This window comes from Arachis hypogaea, chromosome 14, assembly GCF_003086295.3.
Source record: "Arachis hypogaea cultivar Tifrunner chromosome 14, arahy.Tifrunner.gnm2.J5K5, whole genome shotgun sequence".
NCBI classification, from domain to species: domain Eukaryota; kingdom Viridiplantae; phylum Streptophyta; class Magnoliopsida; order Fabales; family Fabaceae; genus Arachis; species Arachis hypogaea.
In genome coordinates this window covers 92,388,656-92,404,392 of record NC_092049.1, presented here as the reverse complement: position 1 = coordinate 92,404,392, position 15,737 = coordinate 92,388,656, and the positions used below count along the sequence as shown (strand labels likewise).

The following is a 15,737-nucleotide window of genomic DNA, read 5'->3' as shown; positions in this document are numbered from 1 at the left end:
ACAATGCCAAAAAGCGTATAAATTATCCGCTCATCAGGGTGTCTCCCACCTAGCACTTTTGTTTATTGTCATTAAGTTGGACTTATGGGGAGCTTTTCTCAAGGTGGCTTGTGCTTGAACTCATCTTGGAACTCCCACCAATGCTTGGTTCTCCATTGTGCCCCAAGGTTCCTTATTAGTTGCACCAAGTGTTGATGGAGTTCTTCACAAGCTTAGGACTCCCAAAATTGATTCTCCTTGTCCGATCCGGGATCCCATACTTTGTTTTCACATCCATCTTGAAGTTGACTCTCATTGTTAGTCCATCCGGGTGGTGAGCAAGATGAATTCTCTATGAAGTGCCCAACAATCCTCCTAGACCCATCTAGGTGAGCACTATTCCAACCTTTGTATTCAACTCTTGAAGTATCAACCAAAATGAGCCTTGCTTTTCAACGCCAACCACGAAACATTTTTCTTTTACGCTTCATCCCACAAAGCATCCTAAGTTGGCCATACGTTTCAAGCAAACCATACTCAAGTGGGACAATAAAGCTATAGAAATGAATTTCACCCACTCAAGTGTAGGAGTAGATGACAACAAAGCGTATTCAATTCCCATACTCCTTTTTCTAAGGATCTCCACCTCCTCACAAGATCTCTTAATCTCAATCCTTTGTTCAACAATTTTATCTAAGCATTTTCCCTTACTCAAATCATAAATGGGAGGGTAAGAGAAATTTACCTCCACATTGCTTTCCATCTCATTGGGAGAAGGTTCTTCATGCTCAAAGGATTCTTCACCACTAAGACTTGATGCTTGATCTTCATCACCAAGGGAACTCAATTCTTGCTCTATCCCATCCCATTCTTCATATGGAATATGCTTCGGAAGATGTGCACTTTCCTCCTTAGCATCAAATTCGATCTTCTTGGAGGGGTTTTCTTCCACTCTATGTTCCCATGGAGGCTCCGCATCTCCTAAGTCTTCAACCACTTCTTCCTTGTCTTCAACAATTATAGCTTCCTGTAATTGTTCCAAAACAAAGCAACTTCCCTCATTCTCCACCAATCTCTCCTTCATGTTGTGCTTTTCATTTGATTCTCCACATGTAGCCATGGGAGTTCCTTGAGTATTCAAGCATTGGGATGCTAACCGGTTTACCACCTCATCCAAGGCGGCCGTGAATTGTTACACATCCTTTTTCATCTCCTCTTGTCCTTGAACAAGAACATCAAGGATGTCATCCATTGGAGGTTGGGGTGGATGGAAGGGTTCATCAATTTGGGAGAAGGACTCAGAGTAGGAAGGTGGTTCCTCTTGGTAGAGTTGTGGTGGTTCAATATTTTCCATTCTTTCCACTTGTTGCACAACACACTCCATGGTTTCTTGAAATTGATCCAACGCTTCCTTGAGACGATCCCTTGACTCTTGTTCCTCTTGGATATCATGAATATGATCATATTGCTCTTGGATCGATGCACATGAGTATTCTTCCATGGGAGGTTGTAGTGGAAAGTAGTATTCATCTTGTGGTTGAAAATTTTCATACATTGGAGGTGGTTCATCTTGGTAATAATATGGAGGGGGTGGTTCTTGAAAGTGTTGATGTTGGAAGGGTGGTGGTTCAATATTTGGCTCATATGGTTGTTGGAATGGTGGATATGGATTAGGGTCATATGAAGGTGGTTGGTAAGAAGGGGCTTGTGAGTATGGTTGAGGGTTATGTTGAGGGTATGGCTCATAGGCATATGGTGGTGGTTCTTGAAAATCACAAGGAGATTCACCGTAGCCATTTGATTGATATGCATCATAGAATGGCTCTTGTTCATGGTGCATTGGTGGAGGTTGTTGCCATGAAGATTGATCATATGTATATGGCTCCTCCCACCTTTGGTTATCCCATCCTTGATGCATATCTTCATTGTAGCTCCCATTTCCTACAACATAGTTGTAATCACACTCATAGCCAAAGTGAGAAATCATGATGAAAAGAGAAAATAAAGACAAAGGCTAATAAGAAATAATGAAACAAAGTCCTAAAACTAGCAAAAACTAACAAGCAATCTAAAAATCAAACTATTCACAATATTCACATATATACAATAACCAATAACATAACACCATTGCAATTCCCCGGCAATGGCGCCATTTTGATGAGAAGACTTTTGTGTGGTTTAGAATTCACAAATGAATCCTCGTTGCAAGTATAGCTTCTAAACCAAAAATTAATCCTTTCATACAAAAGATTATTTGTCACTAAAACAAACCCCTAAATTTATAAACCGAAGTATTGAACCTCGGGTCGTTCTCCCTAGGAATTGCAATGAAGTGTCCTTGTTATTGGTTATGAGATATCTTGGGGGGTTTTTGAGATAGGAGACAAGAAATGGAAAATGCAATGAAAATAAACTAACAACTATGAAAAGCTCTTGGCAAGGTTATGAGAATTGGAAGTCCTATTCTCATTATCCTCTTCAATTGTGATCACAAATTGTTCATTGCTACCACTTAGTTAACCTCTAACCATGGAGGAAAGTCAAGTGGATGAATCAACTTGATTCCACAAGTCCTAGCCAACTCCCAAGGGAAATACTAGCTTTAGTGGTATCCAAATCAATTAGCAACTTCTAATTGTCAATTAACAAAGGAATTAGATAATTCAAGAGTCACTAATTACTCTACCAAAGTCAAGAGGAACAAAATCTAACTCATATCTAGAAGAGGCATTTCAACAAACACATAGAAGGCAATAAAAGTAAACAACATGAATTGCAAGAATTAAAGAGAGATCTAACTAGAATAGCAAGAGATCAACAATAGAAAAGAAAAAATAATTATGAAATAAAGAACTTACCAATTGCATTGAAGAAGAAATGTAGATCTACAAAAGAAAGTTCATAAGCTACAACTAACAATACAAAGGAATTACAAGAGAAGAAGAAGAATTCTACAACTACAAGAGAACAATTGAAGATGAAAAAGGAAATTAAGCAAGAGAAGAAGAAGTAGATCTAGATCTAAAACCTAATCTTAATTCTAGAGAGAAGTGAGAGCTTCTCTCTCTAGAAACTAACTCTAACTACTTCTAAAACTTATACTATGACTAATGATCCAAAGTATCTTAATTATCCTTCAATCCTTGGCTTAAATAGCATCAGAAATGAGTTGGATTGGGCCCACAAGGCTTCTAAAATTGCTGGCCACGAGTTGCATTAAGTGAATCATGTGCAACCATCGGCACGTACGCGTACCGTGTACGTGCGCGCCTCTATCCACGATGCAACTATGGCAAATCTTATATTATTTTGAAGACGCGGATGTTAGCTTTCCAACGCAACTAGAACCGTATCATTTGGACCTCTGTAGCTCAAGTTATGATCGATTAAGTGCGAAGAGGTCGGCTTGACACTTTTTGCGATTCCTTCATTTCTTCATGAGTTCTCTATTTTTACATGCTTTTCCTTCATTCCCTTGATCCAATCTTTGCCTCCTAAATCTGAAATCACTTAACAAACATATCAAGGCATCTAATGGAATCAAAGGTAAATCAAGATTAAACAATTAAGGGCCTAAAAAGCATGTTTTTACAGTTAAGCACAAATTAGGAGACAATCATGAAACCATGATATTTCATTGAATAAATGTGGATGAAAGGTCATAAAATCCCCTAAATTAAGCACAAGATAAACCCTACAAATGAGGTTTATCAATAGGCAAGTAGGACAGACAGTAAAATGTCCCGAGAGCTTGCAGTAATAGCAGAACAGTTGTGGACAATTATAGCTAATGTGACATTTCTTGACAATTGCGACATTCAATAGAAGGACAGTCTGAGAAGCGGTGCCCAGAACGGTTATAGTTTTGACAGCAAAAACATCTAATTTTTCCATAATAGTAGAGATAAATATCAAAGAGAGGAGAGAAAAACTGCAAATTTGGGACCGAAAATGAGAAAATAGACGGTAGAATCGGAAAGAGCTCACCAAAAACCTTAGAGAGGGTCCCACTGTTTGCCACGTCAGCTTCCACATCAGTAGGGTAGGCCACGTGACAACACGTGATTGGACAAAGGAGACGTGTCAGCAATGACGCGGACAGGGAGCTGGCACGCGGGTCGGAGAGGCGGGCCAGGTCGTGTTCGAAGTGGGTTGGAGCGGATCCGCAGGTGTTGGAGGCTTTGATACGTGGCGCTGTCTGGTGCCATTGATCCTGGGCATGGATCCAACGGTGCCGGATGGTGTTTGGGGAGAGGAGAACCTGATCGGATAACGGCCTTCGTGCGGTGCATGAGGGCACGTCCGACGGCGGGTCTGGAGGCGTTAGAATCTTAACGACGAGAAGAGCACGATGGTAGTGGCGGTGACGAACCAAAGCGTCGAAAAAAAGATCGAAAAATGAAGGCAAAAAGCACTGTCGGAAGAAAAGAAAACAATGGGACTGTGAAACGAATTTTTATGGAAAAAAAAGGAACTTATGCTCTTAATACTATATTAAAAACAAGAGACTAAATTAGAGAAAGGATGGTATATTATTAAGTATGTCACCAAAGATATAATACATAGGAGTATATATAGGTATTAGAATAATCAAAATAATAAAAGCATACAATCCTACAATTAATATACAACTGTTTTATATAAATATAAATGATACTAATTAATCTGAATTAATTTTAATGATTGTCTAACATATTTTATTGTAAGAATATTTCTATTTTCTAATAATATCTTTGTTATAGTCCTAATTTGAACCATACATTTTACTACTTTAGTTGAAATAAAATTTTTGCCCCAAAAAAAACAATAGCCACAAAAATAAAAGAGTGAATGATTTTCAGTTTTCAAGAAGAGAAAATGAACGCACACCGCTCTATTTTTCTATCTTTTTCACTTTTTCTTATCTGTGTTTATGATTTCTTATCTATGCTCTTTTGTTTTTTGAGGATTCAAAACAATATTTTCCGTCTAATTCAAAAATTTGTCGGATCTGGATCCACTGTCTCCATGGATGGGTGCTTGTTTGTCATTGTCTCTCCAGTGCGGCACAACCGAATTTGTGCATGCAGCAACCCATTGGCCAGCGGCAAACCCTTAAATGGAGCTCAGTACCGCGACGGATTAGTCCTTGACCTGCCGGGTTGGGGGATACCGTGGGAAACCAAAAAAGAGAGGGAGGGATGATGATCCCTAATTTTTTTCTTAAATGAGTTTATTAACAAATTTCACAATAATTAATTATTAATTGTTAACATATATCATCATTAAATATAATACTTTCTATAAATGACATTGTTAAGGGTAACACAAAAACTAATGTCAAAACGCAGAACCCGCTGTGTTGGTATATTTACCCCAAAATGCTATGTATTTTAAAATAATAAAATAAATAAATAATTCTACGCATAAAATAAAGAGCAATTTTCTTAAATAAATAAAGTGGAGGAAGATTTTATCCAATTACACATTTTTAAATACTAAGATGCAAATATATTTTTTCATAATTCTATAGAAACCGCTATTGATAATAGCGAATTAGAAGAGAACGTAAACCGCTGCTAGTATAGCAAATAACATAGATGTGTACTAACATAAATGTGTACTTAAAAAGGAATAATGTAAAATATTAGAGGAGAACGTAAACAGCTGTAAATTAAGAGTTAATTTAGAATTCAATTTAAAACTCGTTCATATCAGGAATAATGTTAAATATATAATTCAATATAGCAAATGACATAAATGTGTACTTAAAAAAGAATGAAAATGAAATTTTTTCATTAGCCATCTACAAAATTATGATATACTTAACTTAAAAATAAAACAAAAAACTAAACATTATTTTTCTTTAAAAACAATATTAATGCTTTAATTTAGTAAAATTTTGTTAAAAATGACAAATTGATCCCTGACATTTTGTTCTATAGACATTTTTGTTTTTGACCATTTAAAAATACTTTTAAATCCTTCACTTCCTTAAAAATTGGAAAGATTAGTCCCTCCGTACAAATGCTTTTGTCAGACCTAACTTTTAAGGAGGGACTAATCTGTCCAACTTTTAAAAAGGTGAAAAACTTAAAAATATTTTCAAATGGTCAAAAATAAAAATGTCTACAGAACAAAAAGTTAAAGACTTATTTGTCTTTTTCTTTAAAAAATATTATGTATTTAATTGTACCAGTAATTTTAAAATTAATTTTTTTTAAAAGCATAAAAAAATTTTTTGTGATTATTAAATTTAAAAACTTTAAGTATAAAATCATATATTAATAAATATTTAAATTTTAAAAATTATTTTGACAAACATAAGTATTGATACATATATTTTTTAAAATTTATTTTTATTTAATTTACTAAATATAAATGCTACCATTTTTAAAAATTACCTTTTAAAAATGAGTTCTAATAATAAGAAATAACTAATAAGTAAGGCTAAAACACAAGATTCGAAAAGATTTGGGGAAAATCAAATGAGTCCATTTTCCCCTCATTTAAAACCCATATATTTAATTTGCAAATCAAACAAATAATTATTTGTATTTTATTATTTTAAATTTAAAAATACTATTTATATATTAAAATTAATCACTAAAATCAATCACCAATATATTTATATATAAATATGTGTGATTTAATTTATTTTTAATGTATATTTATATTCCAACATGTATTTTATATTGGTAACTTACTTTGATAGTTGATTTTAGTGTACACTTAATAGAGTCCTTTTAAATTTTATTAAACCAATGCTAAAACACGAGATTCCATAATATTTGGAAAATCAAATCGTTCCCTTTTTTTTTTTTCCATTTCAAACCCATATATTTAATTTGAAAATCAAACAATCAATTATTTTTCATTCAAAAAAGGTAATAATAATTAATTGAGATGAAATTGTGAAACTATAAAAGACAACCAAAACTGTGTTAAAATACCATAGGTAAATTCAAGAATTGATCATCAAGGTAGCATTTGATTTTTCAGAAAAAGAAATGGCTGCTATGAACAACAAAATTATCATCATTCTCATCTTCCTTGCTCTGGTTTCTCATTGTAATTACCTTTTTACTTTTCAAATGCTTGAATTTCTACTCTCTCTTTCTTTCTCTTTCTCTCTTACAAACTTGAAAGTTCCAAATTTATATACTTACAACAACTATATGTATATAAAAAATTAGTTATTATATAAAATATATGTTATATTATAAAATAAATATAAAAATTATAAAATAATATATATATAGTAAAGATATGTGTATATGATATTTTTTGTTTCGACTAATGATTTAAGTTTGTTTGTTATTTGGTGAAAATATGTGTATATTGTAGGCTACAGTCAGTGCCAATTGAGTGATCTTAAGATTGAGCAGAAACCAACAGGGGTCAAAGTGCAGGGAAAACAAGAGTGGCAAGTTTCTATAACCTCCAATTGTCCATGTACTTTTTCCAATGTGATTCTAAATTGTTCAGGATTCCAAACCGTGGAGCCTGTTGACCCTTCAATTATGAGAAATCAGGGACGAAACTGTCTTCTTGCCAATGGTAACGCTGTCTCCAGATCTAACCCTGTTACCTTCAGATATGCACGGGACACTTCTTTTTCCTTTAAACTTGTTAATGCACAAATTACTTGCTCTTAATTTCTCAATGCCCAAATATCTTGTATTCTTATATAATTAAGGAATAAAGATTTTATTCAATTGAAAGAAATATCTTTAAGAGAGAAATAAAAAAAAGAGTGAAAAATATTTTGTATTTATTTGTATATACTTATATAATCTCTATACTAGAGTCAAAAAAGTTGGTTATACAAAACTAAATATGATGAATATTGTATACAACAATATTTAGAAAACAATAAAAAATTACTCTAAACAGTTCAAAATTATTTTATTTAATATTAATTAATTATTGTTAAAATAATTATATAATTTTATAATAACTTAATAAATGTATAACTATAAATCTTTTATATATATATATATATACGAATGCTAAATTAAATAAAGCAACTTTAATTATTGTCTCCCTCTCATCAATTGTATATAATATATATTTTTTTTTTTTGTATTTTTACGCGATTGTTCGTTGATAATATCAGTTAAGAATTATTATTTCCGTATTCTACATACCTATGCTATCATTACTATTAATATGTTTAGTTTGATAGTTAATTTATTTAATAATAAAAAGAATTTAAAAATTGTCAGAATAATATATGATTACTCAATACTCACAATGGGTATGTTATTTAATTATCGTTATACTTTTAGTAATATTTTATATTATCCTCTAATATTTATGGTGTTTTTATTCATCTATCCTCAAATTAAGCTAAATAATTAAATTATATAAATTATAATATTCAAATAAATGTCAAATGAAAAATATATAAATTGAATCAAATCAGAAAAATTTAAAGTGGTAAAGAATAAATTTATAATTGTGATTAGATATGTATCACCCTAAAATTATTCGAACTACAATAAAATATAAATGTCTAGTAGCAAAAATTAATCATATCATTATATTAGAACAAAAGTATAAAAATAACAGAGGATGTGAGTTTGTTTTAGAAAATCTAAAGCAGGAGAGATTTTTCTACATTCAGTCGTGAGAGAGGAATAGAGGTTTGGTCAAAGCTGGAAAGAAAGATAACATGTGTTGATAACTATAAGTAGAGCAATCTTCTTGTGGAGTATGAAGCAGATAACAATTTGGGTGGCATTGTGCTTATCTAAATAGTGTGGCTTCTGTCAAAAAAAACAAAATGACTGAAGATAAGTAGATTGTATTTCTATTATTTTATTCATGCATTTCTTTTTGGTTGTGTTATTGCTAGTTGTTTTGTATTTCCATTTTTAGGTAGGTTATGTCTTAGATGTATGTTGTTGGGTTGGTTTAATTTGTACGTTGATATGGACATGATCCTCTTTCCACGTTTGGGATCATGAGAGAGGGCGGACATTTGTTTAAATTCAAATCGATTTATTAAATTATTCATTTAATTTAATTTAAAATAAAAATTAATTAAAATTGTATTAATTTAAATTTAATTAGATTTTATTATTTGTAAACTGTTAGATCAAATTAGATTTTGGATCTATTTTTTATGATCGATTTAATTCAATTCAAATTGTATAATAATATGCTATAATATTATTATTTTATTATTATATTTATAATATGTTCAATTTATTAATTAAATATTTTTATATTATTCATATATCATTATTTAATTAATTTTTATATTCAAAATGTGTTTTATTTATTTATTTTAACTAATCTATAATTTTATTTTTATTGTTATATTATTGTAGATTTTTAAGATATTGATGAGATTTATTATATTATTATTGGTTATTTAAAATTTGATATTGAGACTACTTGTTATATATATTTAATTTTTTTTTAATTTACAAAATTACAAATCTAATCCAATCCAAACTTTGAATGGATTTATTCAGATTGAATTTTTTTAAAATAATCATTCAATTCAAATCGCATCACAAGTAAAATTAATATTCATATCAAATAAATTTTTTACTTAAAACCAATTCAAATCGCATCCCTAATACAATACCTCTAACAGAAAAGAGTGTTTTATAATCATAAAAATAAAGTGTTCAACTATAAACTTTAAATATTATAATGACAACTAATGAAAATAGTATGACTCAAGTTGTTCCTAAAAATTTATACCATTCTGACACCATAATTTAGAGATCATATTGACTTTTATGCTTTTAAATGGTAATGTCTTAGGGTATCATATGGCTTAAAGTTTTTCGAATATTAAAAAAAATTGAAATAACTTTTATTAAATAAAGAGTTACGTATTTTTTTTTTTTTTTTTTTGCTTTTAAAGTTTGAGATCAAAATTAAAATCGTTTCCGATCTTTTTTTTAATTAAAATTATTCTCAATATTATAAAATATTATAAAATCGTCATTTTTTATCTAAAAAGATAAATTTATCCTCATAAAAAATAAATTATAAAATAAAATAATAATTCCCATCCCACCACTATTATCAGTTCCTAATTTTCATCATTATTGTCTTTTATCGGCCTCCATTTCATCTCAATTTTTTCATCATCTTCATCATTCATTATCGTTCAACTTCATTCATTCACCACTAAACTTCACCCACCTACCACTACATGCACTCAGTCACCTACATCTTTACTTTCATTCCACTACTAGTGAAGAGCTCCGTGCGATGCACGGGTATGATAAATTTAATAAAAAATATTTAATATTAAGATATTATTAGATTAAGTATTTAATATGAACTTTTTATATTAAATTAGATCATAAGAATAAAGATATATAATTTTACTTTTTTAAAGAATGTAAGAGTATATAAGATAAAATTTGTGAACAAAATAATTTAATAAACACTACTAGAAAAATAGTTATTACAGACGGATATTTTCGACAGATTTTATCCCACGGAAATACAGACGGAATTTTAGAGGGATTTTTTTGTCGAAAAATAAAAAAATGAATTAGCATAAATTACAGACGGGAAATAGAATCCGTCGATAATTCTGTCGGAAAAATTATTTTTTTTCGTAGGAAATGGTTACAGACGGAAAATCCGTCTATAATTAAATAAACAAAATGCTGCATTTTATTAAATTATTACAGACGAAAAATCCGTCTGTAATTTAAAATTTTCCGTCGGAAATATATTAGAATAAGGAGACGGGTCACTTTGGTTCCAATACTTCAGTTCACTTTTTTTTTTCACATTCTCCTTGAATTACTCCCATGCCTTCTCTCTCTCCATTGAAGATGTGACGTCCTCCACTGTCGCCGCCGCCGCCGCCGCTCGCGTCGCACAAGCTCCTTCCACCGCCGCTCTCAATGCGTTTGCTCCTTTCGTCGTCACACGAGCTCTCTCGGCCGTGCTCTTGTCTTACGAGCTCCCTCCGCCCCCGCTCTCGCGCTGCTTCTTCTCTCCTCGCCGGAGGTTTGTCATCGTCTCTTCTCGTCGCTGTTAGTTCAGGTAGGCCTCCGCCTCCTTTTCGTCCCTAGCCCTAACCCTTCCATTGTGATTCTATTCCGATTTCATTATCCCTAGCCCTAACCCTGTCCCTTCCCTGTTTTTCTTAACCCTAATTCTCGTCCCTTAACCCTAATTTTCCGTTTGTTCTCTTCGGTTTAGAATTATGTTATGTGGATCGATTTTAATCCTAATTTCTTTTTTTCAGGTCCGCTGAAGGTTACACCATTTATGGTCGAGTGAAGACCCAGCAGTATGCTTTGTTTTTCTTTTTTGTCACTCTGATTTTTATTTTCTTACTTTTTAGTTAATTCAAAATCTAATTGTTGGATGGTGACTGATGCGAATAACCATTGCATTCGAATTGGCAGATTTTTTATATTTTGTTCAATAAACTTTATATGAACTAAAGCTTTCAACTTTAATATGTAGATGCACTAAAGCACTTTAATATGTAAGATTGACTTTGAATTGTTGATGGGATTGGTAATGGTGCTTGGGATCATATGTCAGTTCAAGTTATTCATATTGTTTTGGAGTTCACACCAAAATCAAGTTTGATTTAGTAATTCAGAATTCATCTAATTTGAAGCTTCGATTAGTTTATAGTATCAATTGTAATTTGAAATATTTAGGAAGATGGCTGTCAGACCCTGTTAGCATCTCTGGTGTCATTTCATTTACTTAGGTGTATCTGATAATGTTAATTGAGTGGAATTCAGCAAGGTTTTACTAGAGTTCATTGTGGTGTGCATCCATTCCTTTGTGTGCATCCATTCCTTGCATCCATTTCTTGTTAATGGTGTGCATAAATTTGTTTGCAGATTTAGGAACAAAAGACTATATAATTCCCGGAAAAGTGTCGAATGTCAAAGTCATACTCAATGGTGGTCAGAGAGTTACTTTTTTGAGGCCTGATGGATATTTCTCATTGTATCCTTTAATTTACATCTTCATTTTAAACTCATTTCAATTTGCATGATAACTACTATTGCAATACTTCAGGTCATGTTTAATTTGATCTCTCTTTGCTGTCCTAATATTGCTTTTACAAAGTTATAATTAATGATAGTATTTTGTTGTTGAGCAACAAACTAGTTCCTTAACATGTTTGCTTTAAGCCACAACGTCCCAAATATTTCTTGATGGATGCTTCATGAGGTCTGAAAATTATAGCTTCTTTGATGAGTATGCAGGGCCAGGGGACAAGGCTGTTTGTGGAAACAAAACTAGGACGAATTCGAGTTTTTAAGCGACCGCAAAGCAGGCAATTTTGGAAGTAGTTCAAGCTGCACCAAACAGCATAGGATGCTATGCAAGAGGGAAGGTTGATATTTCTGGAAGGGTAGATGAATCTGCTTATGTTTTGGCTAATTGTTGGAAGAGTTTGAATAGTAGTTCTTGCAAAGTATGTCTTGAGAATTCTCATGAAAATTGCTGATTTCGGATTGGTATTGATTTAGAGGGGAACAAGGTCCCCTGAGCTATTTTGTATTTTATCCTAGTTTTTTAAGGCTCACACAGTTAATGATTACTTGCAGGGTCCACCACTGGCTGGAAGGTATGACATGGGAGCTCTATGCATGCATGAGCATTCTGAAAAACTTGAAGGCCTTATCAATGATGCTCTATGTATGTTTTCCAACAATAATTAACTGTAAAATGAATGAATTGGTTGACTTTTTTTTACCTCCGTGATTATGGGTATCATGTAATGTAAAAAATACGAAATTTGCTGCCAGTTTCAAAACTTCTGTTTCTAGTACTTTATGAATTTAATTATGGTTATATAAATTTTCTTCAGGAGGACCAAAGAATGGCATCTCGTTTGGCCAATACAATGTTCAGCTCATTAAAGGGTAGACCTGTTCAGGTATCATAATATGAATTTCAAGTTTGGGACATTGATCGGAACTGTGTATGATTGTACTAGTTTCTTCTTGCAGGGTCGCATATTTGAAGGTAAAGAGCCACCCCAGTTTGTTGCTCTTTTTCAACCTATGGTGGTTCTCAAGGTATCATATGCAGAATCAATCAAAATGATATGTCATTTTTATTAACATAGATTTTGTGAAGCTAACCAGTCCAACTGAATTATGTTTGTTTCAGGGAGGTTTGAGCTCAGGTTACAAAAAATTAGTAGCAGATAAAGGCTTGCAAGATGAGACATATACAGCAGAGAGTGTCGCACTTATTCGAATTTCTAGAACTGCCATACATAATAACAATGCAGTGCAAGTTGATGCAGTACGTTTCCATCAAATTTTTTTTATTTCTGTCCATCGTAATTATGTTGCTACAAGCCTATGGTTTATCTTTCTATACTAGTCCACCCTAATTGTGCTATCCATATTCAGGTGGCAGCGTCATTGAATTCTGCTGAGTGTTTTGTCCTTCAGTCTGGCTCTACAATGTTCACTTGGCATGGCAATCAATCCTCCTTTGAGCAGCAGCAGCTAGCAGCGAAAGTTGTGGAGTTTTTAAAGGTAGCTGCCATGCTACATTTTTTCTTATGCTCTCTTTGTCTTCTGTTTTCACTGATTTCTTATACTCTCTAGTTGATATTTATTTATTTTTCTACTTATTTACAAAACAAATCGCTGAATTTTTAAGATATATTTTGGGTCCTCTCATTATTTTAAAGATTAACCAACCTGTTTCAGTCTCAATCTTATATAAATCACAGAGTTTTTCGAGTTTCTGGTGTCTATTGACTTGTGTGATTCACCTTTGGGAATAAGTTTAACACTTCCACACATAACAAGTTCACAAATTTTTTATTAGAATGGATTTCTATAAAATTTTCGTTATCCATTATACTTCTGTTTGCCTAAATGGTTACTTCAAAATGAAGTCATTCACCAGTTGGCTAAATGATTTTTAATATGAAGATTATTTAGTAATAGTCATTGTTACAACATACCTTATTTCTTAATGTGTTACACTGACGCATCCATATCCAGCCTGGAGTTGCTTTAAAGCATGCTAAAGAAGGAACAGGAAGCTCAGCTTTCTGGTTTGCTCTTGGAGGAAAACAGAGTTACACCAGCTTTCTGGTTTGCTCTACCTTGTCTAATGCCTTTAATTCATCTTATGATATGATATCCAGTATGGTATGACAACATGTTTAAGATTGTATAAACTATTTTTTTCTTTGTTGTTTTATAGTCAATGAAATTCAACCAAAAGCAGGTTCTCCTAACAAGAGGGTGTAGGATAATGATGAAGCATTTAAGCATATTGTATATGGTATCTTTTCTTTTGTTATTAGTGGTAAATTTAATAATTATATTTAGGTAGGTACAGGTTCAGGTTTTTCCATCTTTGCCAAAAAGAAAATTGAAGAAAAGAATATCATAGTATTTAAATTAAATTTGCCAAAAAGAAAAATGAAGGAAAGATATCATAGTTTTTAAATTAAATTGAACATCTCCAAATCAAGTCACAGATCATGATGATTTCATACTCCGTTGGAACTTGCCTTTCTTTCTAATACTTTCTACTCTCACAGTCATAGGATAGATTGAATGGGCTGAATCAAGGAGGACCAAGACAAAGAGCAGAAGCTTTGGCTGCTTTAAACTCTGCATTTAAATCATTATCCGGAACCAAAAGTTCTAGCCCTAAGATAACTGGAAGAAGTCAAGGATCACCGCCACCGCGCCACCCTCAATGTCTTCGGGTGAGGACTATGATGATGATGAGGATGAAGATGACACTGAAGACTATAACTGATAGTTTTAGTATGGTTGAACAATATACTAGGAATTATAGTTGATGATCAATACATTTTGTTTATGTTTTGAATTATATTGACTTGCTTGTTTATAGTACTTCATAATACAATGAATTTGTTTATTTTTTGAAATATTATAAATATTCGAATACAAATTAGATAAAAATTTGTATTAAATTTATATTTATTTTGTATGAAAACAAGTTTATTTTGTAATTAGAAAAATAAAAAAAATTCTATTTTACCTTACAGACGGATTTTCTGTCTGTAATCAGAACGTGGGATGATTTTTCAAAGTTCAAATTATAGACGAAAAATCTGTCGGAAAATCCGTTTGTAATTACAGACGGAAAATCCGTTGAAAAGTTCGTTGCCTTTGGGAAATGGATAGAAAATTTACAGAGAGAAATCCGTCGGTAACTTGTAAAAATTTGTCTGTAATTTTTCGACGGAAAAAAAATCCGTTGGTAAATAATTTCCGATGGGGCTTTTACAGAGGAACAAAATCCGTCGGTAATTTTGTCGGTAACCAAAAATCCATCTGTAATAAAGACTAAATCCGTCTGTAAATCTGTCTGAATTAATCCATTTTCTAGTTGTGAAAAGTTAATAATTGTTATAATAAAAGTTGTGAACAAAACAATTTAATATTTAACATCCCATAAAAATTTTAACTATAAAATTAAAATTTTAATAAACAAATTACTAACTCATGCTATGTACGGAAAAGACTTATTCAAGTTAATAATATTTTTTATGAATATATTGAAAATAGACGTGAATTTTTATAGGCTTCCATCAAATTTGAGAAGAGTAAACTACCATTTCTATCCACAAAAGTTGAAAATGCTGACATATCTACCCATAGAAGACAAAAATTACAATTTGTATCCATAAAAAATAGTTTTTGCAAGAAAAATTATCCAAACACTAAAAAATTAAATAAAATTCCTAAACTACCCTTTTCTCCACCACTATCATCTTCTCCCTCCTTTCTCTCTCTCTCTCTCTCAAT

At 31.9% G+C, this 15,737-nt stretch overlaps 1 protein-coding gene across 22 annotated transcripts; it reads left to right on the top strand.

Moving 5' to 3' along the window:
- Window positions 1–10,563: 10,563 nt before the first annotated feature.
- LOC112743498 (villin-2) lies at window positions 10,564–14,854 on the top strand. Of its 22 annotated transcripts, none has more exons than XM_072214222.1 (12): window positions 10,680–10,989; window positions 11,195–11,239; window positions 11,811–11,919; window positions 12,108–12,313; window positions 12,528–12,618; window positions 12,791–12,859; window positions 12,933–13,001; window positions 13,096–13,233; window positions 13,344–13,472; window positions 13,950–14,042; window positions 14,155–14,235; window positions 14,498–14,854. In XM_072214222.1, exons 4-12 carry the CDS (start codon window positions 12,300–12,302, stop codon window positions 14,501–14,503), a joined length of 690 nt encoding a protein of 229 aa, XP_072070323.1. In that variant the 5' UTR covers window positions 10,680–10,989; window positions 11,195–11,239; window positions 11,811–11,919; window positions 12,108–12,299; the 3' UTR covers window positions 14,504–14,854. The 22 variants fall into 22 exon arrangements, with proteins under 22 accessions (XP_029147962.1, XP_029147965.1, XP_072070327.1 ...); XM_072214220.1 differs by having other exon boundaries at window positions 12,108–12,331; XM_072214227.1 differs by having other exon boundaries at window positions 12,108–12,394.
- Window positions 14,855–15,737: the final 883 nt, after the last annotated feature.